At 35.1% G+C, this 13,508-nt stretch overlaps 1 protein-coding gene across 1 annotated transcript in view; it reads left to right on the plus strand.

Moving 5' to 3' along the window:
• Nucleotides 1–13,508, plus strand: part of CRIM1 (cysteine rich transmembrane BMP regulator 1) — a 169,773-nt gene that overhangs the window by 98,155 nt on the left and 58,110 nt on the right. The window contains exon 5 of the mRNA XM_017806770.1: nt 7,757–7,878. Coding sequence (XP_017662259.1) covers nt 7,757–7,878 — 122 coding nt within the window. The remainder of the gene's footprint in view (nt 1–7,756; nt 7,879–13,508) is intronic.

Here is a 13,508-nt window from a genome sequence, read left to right on the forward strand (position 1 = left end):
ATCTTTTGCAAAAGAAGTTGAAAGACATTGTAAGTACATAGGGCCCTGCTTGCATCTTTTATAAGATCAGCTTTTTGTGCCTGTAGGATCTGTAGAAAATACACATCCATGATCTTATGGCAACTCCTAGGAAGTACTGAATTGGACAACCTTAAAAACAATACTACCTAAAGGAAGAAGCACATTTCCCAAGAGCAAAGCAAACCAAAAGTATTTCTGCAGGGGGAGGAAGTATTGATGATAGCTATGCAAATAATTTCTTTTTTTTTATGTATGAGTTTTTATGGAAAATTATATGTAGTTCTTCAATATGACCCTGTGCCGCATAAATGGTATATTTTACTCCTCCCCTGTGAAACTTCTAAAAAGAAATTTTAAGCCAGATAAATTAAAGTGACTCTTAATTGTTTCTACTTGTAGGCGGCATTTTGTGCTTGGAATTAGAATGAGATTATAGTGTCTATAGAATTTGATTTTGTTTCCATTCTTCATAAGCAAGCTAGTGTTTGAACTCTTTCAGTTTATAATAAGCTGGTAGACGTATATCTTTCTGTTACAATTTTTGTTTTCACTTTTCAGTCTAATAATTAATGTATACTTTGGTCACACTGAGTATTGTTTTTCCTTTTTCCCCTGAGACTTCTCACTGTATTTTGTTTCATTTCTTCTACTTACTTAGCTAATAACTTGTTTGGAAATTTAATAGGTGATTTAGTTGAGAATAATTTCTGACTTGAATAGGCAAATTTCTGTTTGTATCACAGAGGTCAATAAGGTCTTTGACTGTTGTCTTCAGACTGACAAGTGCACAGACACCTAGGGAAACCCATATGCATAAAAAAGCAGTAGAATTATAATTTGGATGTTTGCATTTTAGAAGGGAAGTAGGTGTGAGAATTTCAAAGCAGTTTCCAGTGGTACTCAGAGCAGATGATAATCTCAGCATTATTGAGGTTATAACAAAAGAGTTTGAAGTTGTATTTCCTCTGGGAAATAGCAGTAAACATCATGTCGGAACTCAGAAGCCATAAGTTGCTGCTTCTTTTTTCCTTTTCAAATTATTGAATAAGTAAAAAAGTGGAACTGAAAGTTGTGGACCGTTTTAAAATAAAAACTAGTTTCTCACTACTTCTTTGAAATGTCATTGGTGAATTTCAGTCTTGTTTCTACAAAAGCATTACAGTTCTTGCGAGCATGAACTACATGGAAAAGTCTCATTAATTGAATGGAGCTGTTAGGTCTCAAAAACACTTCGATTTTGGAGCAAAATTCTGGCTTCATTTTTACTCAAGGTCAGGTTGAATGGGACTCTGAGAAACCTGACCTAGTTGAAGATGTCCATGCTCATTGCCAGAGGTGGGATTCAACTAGATGACCTTTAGAGGTTCCTTTCCAAACCAAACTATTCTATGATTATCTTCCCTAACCTATTACAGAATTACCTTCAGGGATACAAGGAAAGTGTTTAATAGCATGAATGGCATGGAAAAACCAAACATGAAGTAATTATTAGGGTTGGGGGTTTTTTTCTTTTGAAGAGGAGAGAGTGGGCATGAAATTAAACAGCAAATAAATTAAATAATAATGTGTTTGGGGGAGTTGGTGGGATTTTTTTGTTGTTGTTTTTTCGGGGTTTTTTGGTTTTCTTATGGCAAAGCTATCCCTGATGGCTTTGTTTCAGGGAGATATTCCAATATTCCAAAATTCATTTTGGAATTACAGAAAAATTGAAGTTAATGAATTACTTATAAAACTATTATCTGTAATTGATATTTCACCTGATGTCCTTAGGAAATGTGTTTTATTTGTAAAACGATCAGATATTTCTAATTCCTTATTAAAAATTATTGAAATAAGAAAAGAAGTAGCTTTTCATGGTATCAGAAAACAGACATTTGTGTAACAATTAATACCTTATTTTTAGTTTTGAAATGTTTTTTATATTATGAAAGGTAAAACTGATAAACCGAAGAAAAGAGTAACTGAGGTACATAGTGGTAAAAACCACAGGGATCTTCAACAGAGAGAAACACCAGCTGATATGGCAAAACATGAGAAAAATACAGGTTGGACTGGTTTATGTTTTACTTTATTTCCTATACTGGTGAATTCAAAAGAGTCTCTATATATATCAGTGTGCTTGAAAAAAGTCACTGCACCTGAAAAGTCAGTGCAATTGGCGGCTGTATGCCTACAGGTTCCATAGCATGATTCCCCTGTGTCTATCCCCTTTTGCTATCTCATCCCTCAGGGAAACAGATGAGTTGATTTAATATTAGTCAAATGATGAAATCAAGTCTTTTAGTCAAATAAACTCTTTAGATTCTGATAAGCCTTGGAACAACGGTAATCTACTTGACCTAAGTGCTGTTTTTTCAACATCTTCTTTTACTTGATGTCTGTTTGCTATTTCCTAATATCCAGAATTTTAGAAAAAAATTCCTACTTGGGAGCACACTAGCTTTGACTGCTCAATAAGTAAACCCCCTGAAGAATTAAAATAGGAAGACCTTCCATATGAGTTGTTCTGTGTAGCAGTGGGAACAACTTTTGAGCATTTTGAAATGATCTGATAATAAGTGTTATATGCAACTTTCAGTTTTTCTGGCGTCTCTTTCTACGTGTTTATTATTGATCTGAAAGATTTCCATGAAAGATGAATATTTTCATTATTGACGTGCTCAATCATATCTTTATCATGCAAATGCATGAAATAGTGATCCTGAACTTGTGAGCAAAACCTCTCCAGTCTGTATGCTTGAGATTTAGGAAAATTCTAGAGTTTGTTTTCCAAGGCTAGTGTTCATTTGATTCCTTAAGTTGTAGCTTGACCAGCTGTATGTAAAGGTCATCATCTAGTTTACTTAACTTACATTGTGCCTTCAGGTGTGAGCAACTTGGAAATAAGCCTTCAATGATTTCACGAGACTGCTGTGTTAGTATTTCATTTTACTGTATCATCATCACTTATACCCTGTGCTTGGTGATAGGGAGGGTCTTGTAATTAACCTCTTTTCTTTACCACTACTGAGCTTTGATAATGCTGGGAGTTCTCTTCTGAAAGTTCCTTATTTCACAGTATCCTAAAGTGCTTATATTAACAGATCTGTGGGAGTTTACTACATTTCAGTAACATAAGTGCTAATAACGTTAATGCAAATTATATTAGATTGCTGCAAAGGGGGAAAAAAAGGACTGATAAAATCTCCACATGAATGTGATATATGTTTCAGGAATGCTTTTCTCTAGTCTCAGTGCTTTAGACTTTAATTTTGTTTTGATCCTCAAAATAAATACCTCTCTTGTCAATACACCCCTGCCCCAACCTTCCCATTCACTGGTACTAAATCTTTTTTTCCAGGGTGTCTGTTCTTATTTTCATAGTCATTATGCCTTGTGCCTGGAGAACTCTTTTGATCCTACCATCAAAACAGCTTTTCTGAGACTAACCAAGCCCTTCTCTCTTTAAATCTGTTTAATAACAGAAGTAAATGAACCAAGATAATTGGATTTGAAGTAAAAGTTGTCATTTACAAGTATTCAATTTGATTTTTTTTTCCATCTTCTTCCTTTTCCTTTTTGCACTTTGGGACCATAAAAAAAAAAAAAAGCAAAGTGATTATATTTAAAAAAAAAAAAAAAACAACAAAGAAAACTAAACCAAAACAACTCCACCACCGACACCCCTCAAACATATATTAAACAAGTAATGAAATTATTTATCTTCTGAAAAACATAAAAACAATTTAAAAGTCAGACCATTTATATTACTGAAGGAGTCACCTTCCTCAATCTGTAAAGCATTCATTAATGAACACCGTCTCATTTCTGGTTCTTTGTATGTTGAAATTTACCTTGCTCAGTTATTGAAATTTCTAGGATTATTGTTGTTGGGTGGGTTTTTGGTTTTGTGGTTTTTTGGTTTGGTTTTGTTTGTTTGTTTGACCTGAAGAACTAGAGACAATTCCTTTTACCAGTCAGGTTGTTTGTGTATTTTAAAAATTTCAGTGCAATGAACTCCTTTTTTGGGATTCTCAGTTCCTTCTAGACCATGTCACCACCTTTGCAGGCTGCAATCCATGAAGTCTCTTGCATAATTGTTTGATTATTCTGTTTTTAGTTTCCGGGCACTCTTATTGGTAACATTGTACTCTCGTACAGGACTAGTCTTCCTTGTTAAAAGAACATGTTCTTCTTGGCTTGACTTGAGTCCTGTTACAGTAATAACATCCCAAGAGGCACACTTCCTTAGAGCCTTTGTTAATAAGGTGTGTGACGGGCAGACATTGAGTGCCAACTTCTCAGTACCTCAAGTACTGCCCTCCCTTTTATCTTTGAACTTTTAGATGGCACCATGCCATTTGATGTTGCAGTGGTGTCACTGCAAGCTGCGTAAAGGGAGAAGTTTGACATACGAAGCAATCTTCTCTCTGGGAAGGTTTCCTTGTAGCAACTTCTGTGTCTGTTTTCCTTAGGCAAGTTGCAGTTACAGAGGGAACAGCTTAGAAGCAACATTGTGCCTTACTGAGCAGCTATTTGAACAGCTAAATTTTATAGAAATTAATCTGAGATTGACCATGGCCACTGTCAACAGGCTTAACTCAAACTGACCTGCTAAACTTCTTCAAACCTGATGTTCCATTACCAAGGGTAAGATACAGGTGGATAGCTGTCTGTGACAGAGCACAGAGCTGGACTGCAACTTATCTTCCATCTGTCTCTCTGTCCCCAAAATCACTTCAGAAAAATCTAGTTCTATAAAACCCATCTTGCTCTCTTACTGAAAATGGGATCACTTATTCCAAATTTCCAGACGTTGTTTTGGCAGCGTGACAACCATTCTCAGCTACTAGAATTCCTTGGGTTTCTTTCTGACGGACTTCTGTCTCCAAAACAATGTTTTCCATGCTAATAGCTTGGACAATGGTCAAAGGTTTTCCTAGCAGAGCTGGCTGAAAAGAATGCAGACTATTTAAAAGTCCATCTGAGATTATATGCTACTTTGACGTTCTCTTATGCATGGATTATTTTTTAACCAAATGGGAAGTCACTATATAAAATTTTGGATCAAGAGGTTGTGTTTGCTTATGCTGAGTATGTGAAAATTTCATTCCTCTGAAGAGGAGGGAGTCTTTGCTGCAGAAGGGAACATTGGCTCTCACCAGTCCTCTAAATATGTCTTTCAGCCCTTTTTTATGGAAGATTGTCCTATCTTTATTTAACATGGTGATTCATATTTTCTTGTTGTTCAGTTGTGTGTCTTGGGGTTATGTTTTTTTTTTTAAACCATTGACTGGGAAAAAAAATGAGAGGGGAAAGGTACAAGTTATTAATCTAGCCATGTAATGTTATCTTGGAACTCTTATCAGTGAACAATGAATATGAGACAAAGAATAAGGAAGATACAGACATGTCTGAGAAAGCCTATTTTGAAGGCAATAGAACTAAGAGTTCTTCAACTCATAAGACTTGGAAAATCAACGTCCACAACTGTATTTTCATCACATGTGCCATTTTCTATGTGGATTTTCAGGAAATTTGATCTACCTATTTTCCCAGAGGTTATCTGGATGTTGAAAATAGGGTGATTGAAGTGAAACTTAGTATTTTTATTTAGGCTTTTAATACTGCTTTCAGATTGTGTCTGTACTTTTTTTTTGGTGTTACGTATGTTTTGAAAAATTATTTTTTTTCTTTCTTCATTACTAATGTGTAGGCACTTATTTCTGTACCTCATTCTTCTCAGAAGGGAAAACCATCTTTTGAATCAGTGTCTAGATGGGTTAAGGTACAAATTCCATGAACCTGACAGTAATAATTGTTCTTTTTTGTTGATTACTAGAGGTCATCTTTTCTCTTCCACTCCCCCACTTCCCCACCCCCCAAATTCCTGCACTATTGGGACAGCAAAGGTGAGAGATAGTAGTCACCTTAAAGGGAAGCTGCTGTCACAAATCCTTTGGATTTTTTGATCACATGTAGTAGAAACCATAATGCCTTTTTTTCCTTCTACATCTCTGAAGACAAATGGCATACAGTAAAGAAAATAATTAGATTTCCCCTTTCTTTGTATTTACAGAAAAGTTGAGAGGAAAATGTCAAAAGCAGAGATATGATAATTAAAACTTTGGTTTCTGTTACTGTACTGTAGTATGTATGTGCACATAGAATTAAATTGCTTCACTTTATCTTGACATATTTAGCATTATTTGTGAAATGTGATACAATTAAGACCGGTTTTTTCAAGGACTTATTTATCTCTTTATAGTAACATGCTTCTGTAATACAGTAATTTAGAATTCAGTTTCAAACAGTTCAAGAAAAGTTCTGTGAGATTCCTTGATTTTACTTGTATTTCTTGCAAACTTCCTTCTGAGTAATACCTTACAGTGGAGAATATAACAATTTTGTCTAACACAGATGAAGTTAAAGGGAGATACATTAAAATCCTGTCTGTTGAGAGGTGGCTTTTCCTCATTCATTGAATGCTGATCTGAGATGAAGTAGCTGCTGGGCAATTAAGGAGACATGCATGGCAGAGGAGATCCAAGCTTCTTGGTTTTTGAGCATAAAGAATAAGCAAATGCATTAAGGGCTGATAATGCTTCTTACTAAGAAGTGGTTTAATGGGGGATACTTAAAATATTTGAAATAGTTATTAGCAAATAGAGTTCTTATTTCTTTAACTCGTAATTACAGGATCTTCTGTTGAGTTCTTTGTTTCCATTTGACATATATGTGTATTTGTAATAGGCTAAATCAATCTGTGGGGGGAGGTTTACAAAAAAATTGATTTGCAATTGAAAAATTTAAGTGCTATTCCATGAAGTTTCTCAGCTATGATATTTGCATATTTCTTTTTGTTCATTTTGTCTTGCACTTCATTATAGAATCATTGCTACTTTCCCTATAGTGTGCCCATTGTTCAGGGCAAGAACTCTGTTAAATGTAAACATATCAAAAGTCCTAAGTGTCTGACTTTGAAACGGTTATGTTAATCATAAAGCAAAGAATCTGGAAACAAATGTGACTACTGTTTATCTACATTTTATATCTTCCAGTTCTTTAGGCTGTTTTCTTAAATAAGCAAATAAATACTACTTACATGGAGAAAATACTCTTTTTAGAATGGTTCAAAACTAACCACAGTATGTAATATACCTAGCCTCCTACATTATTTGGCATCATATGTAATTGGTTGCCCCTTCCACAAACTGCAGCACCATCAACACCAAAAGAGAGCTTGCAATTATTTTTATTTGGCTTAGATTTAATGGCTCTGGATTTCTTTTAATTTTTTCCAACATAACACTGGATATAATATAGTTTCCTAATGAGAGCACACTATTCTGATGATTAGATGCAATTACGGCTGTTAGTGTTTCACCAATTTTGATTTTTCAGATAGAATTGGATGAGAAGCCTAATTTTGCAACTCTGGAGAACACAGTTATTTTCAAGTAATCTGGAACTACAATTTTCTACATTTTTACATATAGCTCTAGAGCAGCATTGGTGTTGCACAGTACCATCTTCTTGTTTCCTTGACCAGCAAACAGAGTTTGGATGGTTACAAAAAATCTTTCGGATTCATAAGCTGTCTTGGTTGTTGAGTTAATAAAAGGCGATTCTAAGACATGAATACGCCAAAACTGGAACTTGTGCTCTAACTTTCCGTTTTTCTCTTGCTTATTCTTTCATCCTGTATGTGGCTTCATTTATTTATGGGGTTTTCCTTGCTGTTCTTTGGTTTCAGATGCGAGTGTCTCACTGGTTTATGTGGTTTCCCCATGTGTGAGGCAGGCTCCGTTCCCCAGATAGTCTCACGTGGAGATGGAACACCTGGCAAGTGCTGTGATGTCTTTGAATGTGTCAATGGTATGTGAAACCTTCTCTTGCACCTGGAGAGGAGGGTTTTATCTATCTCTGGAAAATGCTGGGCATTTTGTTAATTTTATGTTGTCAGGATCTAAGAGAAATAATTTTCTTGAGGTTCATTCAGTAAGAAGGAGCTGGAAGTTCAGGTGAAGTCATTTGTAAGTTGTCATGCTTCTTCAATTTCTAAAAGACTTTCCCCTATGATTCAGGGGATTATAGTTTTAGCAAGACTCCCTAAATATATGTTTTTCATGTAGTCTTTTGCCAGTAGCAAACACTAGAGTCCTTCTGGAAGTGAAAGTTTTGTTAACCATAGCAACTGCTTGTTGCAGCACTGTAAGTGAAAGCAAGCTGTTTAGATTATGGGGTTCACTTTCAGAATCAATTGCAGATTAATTTTTAACATAAGTGTACAACCTTTAGAAATTTTAAGTCAGTGTAGGAATATATTTATTCTCACTCTTTGCTTCCCAATCTAAATGTTTAGAAAACATTTAAAAACCCTCAATTTGTTATGCAAGTGACTATATTTCAGGACTGCTCTATGTTATGTGTATAGAACTGCATATATGCTATATAGGGTGAGTTGTGAAGAAACGTGATATTTGACAATTGGTAAGGGGAAAAGTACTCTTTAAGCATTACATGCTCAGATAATTTCTGAGCATAAAAAATTACAAGTTGGTGCAATTTTATTAATTAATATTTATTCAGCAATATTTGATCTTGTTTAGTGGTGCATGTATCATATGTTTGAAACAGCCATAATTTTACAGTGGTCATTGGATATGCATTTAAACATGCAGAGAGAGAGAGAGAGAGAGATTTCCCCAGGAGAATGTTTGTGATATTTACACATAGCAATATTTTAAATACTGATACACTGAATCAAAAATAATAGTACATATAATCGGATATTGTATATAAAAATTAAGTTCTTTCATGTGAATAAAAGAATTTGTATTAGGAAGACTCACAGATTCTTTAGCTTTCAGACTAATACTTCCACTATTTTGGATAAAATTGTATAAATGTAACTTACCTTATTTTTCTTTATATACTGCCTGTTATACTAAAGTAATACTCATCTTCCTTTGTTTCATATTTGTTTCATTCTGTTAAAATATTATTTCTGAATCTGGTTTAACTGTGTGACACACCTCAGTGCAATGTTTGATTTAGGATTTGCTTTAGTAGTTTGAGCAAGAAATGGAAAACCAGTTTCTGATATGATGTCTTTGCTGGTGTGAAACAGTCTCAAAGGTACAAAGCACCTTGCTAATTGTTTTTCTTTAGTCTACATATTATTTGTGGGTTCTGCTTACAAAATTTTTGCAGTACATATTATAGCAGGTGTGAATGGAGCTGTTTAAATTGCCCACTTTTTTTGTCCTTAGTCATCTTCATATTCGGTTTCCAAGGAATTATGTTCATTTTTCCTTGGTAACAGTTTGGACTGTCTTAGCACTGTTGCCCTGTGCATCACTGCCTTATTGCTCACTGTAACTCACTCCAAAGATTCAAGCTGCTTTTGGGTCAGGATTCCTTTTTGCCTCTTTCACATTCCTAATCTTCACCTTAGTAGCCTATGAATACAGAATAAATTGGAAGAAAAAAACCCAGAGTTTTTGAAAGGAAGTTGATGCCACAGGGGAAAGTAGAGAGGCCAGGTTGAAGAAAAATGAAGATTTGTAGATTTGTCTTGTATATATCCTTAAAAATCAGTATTAATATATTACAGACCAGTATCAAAATTATCTTTTAAGAAGTTCCTCTTAAAAAAAATAATTGAGAAACCTGGCCAGAAAAGTTAAATACTTTTTTTAGAGAAGGACATTTGTCATTATGCAACTTCATGCTACAATCAGATTTTTAAAAAATAATGCTGTATGATGTAACTTTAAATTGCTTCAAGCAAACTTCCAGGTGCAGTTATTAATGATGCTTCACTTTGGAAAGAGGAAATAGTTACAAGCCTGAAGATGATAAATATTTTTAATAACAATCTGTGAACAACTGTGAAACTACTAATGAGTGTGTGACATTTGGATTGTGTGACAAATCATTGGTAAAGAGGACAAATGATCTGCATTGCTTTATAATTTGTGGGTTTTTTAGGATGTTTAGGTGGTTCTTATTTCAGGGAGACAAACAAATCCTCTAAAACCTCTAAGTTCCTATAAAATTAATTCTGACAAGAACTTCTAGATAAATGTCTAAGACAATGACAAACTGATAAATATGTGTGTGTGTGATAAATCCCTACCGTTACTTTGGTCAGTTTACGATGAAGACAAGGGGGGGAATGTTGTTTGTGAAACTGATAGCTGAATGTAATATCCAGTTCTGTTTTTAAAAGTATCTTGAAATACTAACAAGTGCAGAAGAGATACAGTCAATATCGGTAACAGATGGAGAAAATTTCTTACAGTGATAGACTTAAATCAATTTCTTTACTTCATTAAAAAAAATTTCCATCAAAGTAGAAAGAGTTGAATCTGTAAGATCTAGGACATGCTGTTCTCAGCAGTGGGGGATGGCTGTTGGCACAAAGTGCCACGAAGATGCTGAATTCCTTGTCTTCATCCTTTCCATTTAGGATTAGATGCCTTTTAAAGAATGTGTTTTAATCAGATGCAAGTTAATGAGTTTATAGATGGTAAGTGGGGAAGTTGTGTAATCAGCATTCCCAGCAAGTTCAAATAGTTACTTCTGTGTTTGAAAACCTCTTGAAAAAGGCAAGAGGATGGAATAAAAAGGACATGTCCACACTCACATTAGTATAGTTTTCCTGCAATTATGTCACCTATTGGATGTTAGAATTAGGTGATTCTTTTGGTGCTGGAGGGAGCAGTCAGGAAGGTTAGTAATCATCTTTACCTTAAAATAGAGGCATCCATTACGAATAAGTGTATGTAGACTGAAAAAACTCCAGTTTGTATATTTAGGTAACCCTAATAATGAATATTAAAGCAGGTCAGACTTCTGCAATATTTATTGCAAGGATGTGCTAATGTGATAGATGCAGAGCTGCATATTCAGAGTATGGGAGGCTGGCTTTACTGCATAGGAAGAGCTCTCCTCTTGTAGAACGGCAGTGGCCAGTGTTGAGAGGACAGTTAATGGCAGCAAACTATGTGTCATGTAGAGACTCTGCAGTATGTTCTCTTTATTGTTTGTCAACAATTTTGGGACAGATCAGTTATTATTTCATGAATGTTTTTCCTGGATTTAATATAAAACTGATATAGAAGCTCCACGGTACATCTGTAGTTTTTCTGTGATTATCTTTGTTACTGATATACACTGTCTCAAACTAGCATTTGGTTAGTCTGTCTTGGAAATGCATATTAATCTGTAGTGAGAGAAACTTCTGCAGTAATTACTCTTTTTGTAGATTGTGGAGTTATTGTTCCTGTTTGATTATAAATAACAGCAGTAAGTCAATACATTAATCATTATTTTTCTGCTTCAGATTTATGTTACATGTGTCCTTATGCTTCTCATCATGTGCAATCTGCTGTTTCTCATGGTTTATTCTATAATTATATAGACATAATTAACCACCAAAATATCAATTATTCCTGCTTGGAAATGGTCCTGATATTTTGATTTAGTTGGGGCTCGTTGCTAAGACCTACTGTCTGTGGCTGTTCAATCTTTGCATGGGTTGACCTTCTTTTTGGATTTTTTTAATCCAAAAAAATATTTAGAAAGTGCTAAGAACAACTTTCTTATTGGTTACAGGAAAAAACTACACTACAGAGGTCTGATGCTCCTAATAGTTCTGTGTGACATTTTAATCATCATGAATGTATGCAGATATCAGAATATTTTACATAAAACTGTTATACTAAATAACATAAATTTATGCTTTTAAAAGCACTGCTGCATTTAAAAGATTTCATTATTAAAATTAATGCACAGGTCTTACTGTCATTAGAATGTGGTTCTTGTCCCAAAGGTCAGTCAATTTTAAAGCCAATTTTAAGGCATACATTGATTCCTTCATTTTGAGGGGAAGCGTTTTTGTAAATAAAATCATTCTATGTTGTTAAATGGTAATAGGAATCAAACCTTTAGACACAGTAAAGTTCCTTGTCATGATTTATCTAGGATGAGTGTTTGAGCCATCCCAGAGCATACCCTCCCTGGTCTTTGGATGTTAAAATGATAGCTCAGACAACAATGATGCCCACAGCATTATTGTTTGTTTTTGCTTCTTTTTCCTTGTCAGAAGAAACATGTTTACTCTTTAATTTGTAAATTAAACCTTACAACTCTCTGGAATTGTTAGCAAACACTGGTTTAAAATGCAATAGTTATATGATTTTGTCATTCATCTGTGCTTAGAAGATAGCTGGCTGGCTGTTTCTCCTAATCTTACATTCTTGATGACCCTCAGAGCAAGCCACAGTTCGTGCGTGCAACAGAATTTTAGCCTGAAGGAGACAGAAGCATGAATTGCTAAATTTAAATCTCTGGCTGCCATAAAATAGTGTAACTAGAGGTATAGCTAACTATATACATCACTGCTTGTTGCATATGGGAATCAGAGATCAGCATAGTGGTGTTCAGCAGTGAAGTTTTAGGGAAGAGCTACACACATAGTCAAATGTGCTCATTTTTGAGAAGTGTGAAGTAGATATAGAGGAAATAAAGCAATAGGAGGAAATTTATAGCAAATAATTTCATCTTAATATATGAAACTGAAAAATGAGAGTTTGCCTGCTCTGTGGTTCTAGGGCCTTGTAACAGAGCACACGTTTGGGGGAAAGTGAGAGTGAATATTGCTTTGTTTAAAGGCAGGTTATTCCAATTGCCATGAAGTTTCTCCACTTGCATTTGCCTGAAAACTACTTTCCATTTAGAGAACACTAGATAGTATATAATATGTATTTGGGGAAAATTGAATGACAGATTCCCAAGATGCAGTCTTACACAAAATCCTTCATTTTACAGAAGCTAATTCAAGGATTCTTCTGATCCACCCAAAATATATTGCTCACCAGGACTTTTATCTTCTAATCCCGGTATGCTGCTTTTCCTTGGGGGGCAGCTTGTAAAGAAAAAAAATGATTCAGCACTAAATTACAAGCATCAGCAAGTGAATCTAAAGAGATTGAAAGTTGCATGTGCAGTAAGAGTACAACTGTTTGGAAACAAGAAAGTATCCAAACTTGCCTGTTCTCTAATTAGGTATTGATGCCTGAGTCTCTTCAATGTAAGTTGCAGTAAAGCACATGCTGACTGTGAGCTCTGCCTTAGAAATGTGAGAGAGCAATTACCAAGCGTCCTGGAGCTGCTGCCTTCTGTCAATCAGGGCTTTCACTTCTTAATAAGTTTCCTTAAAAACAACTGCTACTTTAAAAGGATTGTTGAGTGCTTTGTGAAATATGTGTGTGCGAGTGGTCCTCATCAATGCGTCCACATGGTTCAAGGCCAAGGGGACCAGTCTTCTTTCTGTCATAGCCATTTGTGAGCTGTGATTTTAGAGTCCAGCTGTGCTAAGAGTGACTGTGGAGCCCCCCTTCAAATCCCTTTTCCCTAGAGGGTAAGGTGTGGACTTTTGTTACCCTATCCACTGAAAATGAAGACTGCCTGATGCATGCATGAAAATACCTGGCATT

Source organism: Lepidothrix coronata, unplaced genomic scaffold (genome assembly GCF_001604755.1).
Source record: "Lepidothrix coronata isolate B3197 unplaced genomic scaffold, Lepidothrix_coronata-1.0 Scaffold16, whole genome shotgun sequence".
NCBI classification, from domain to species: domain Eukaryota; kingdom Metazoa; phylum Chordata; class Aves; order Passeriformes; family Pipridae; genus Lepidothrix; species Lepidothrix coronata.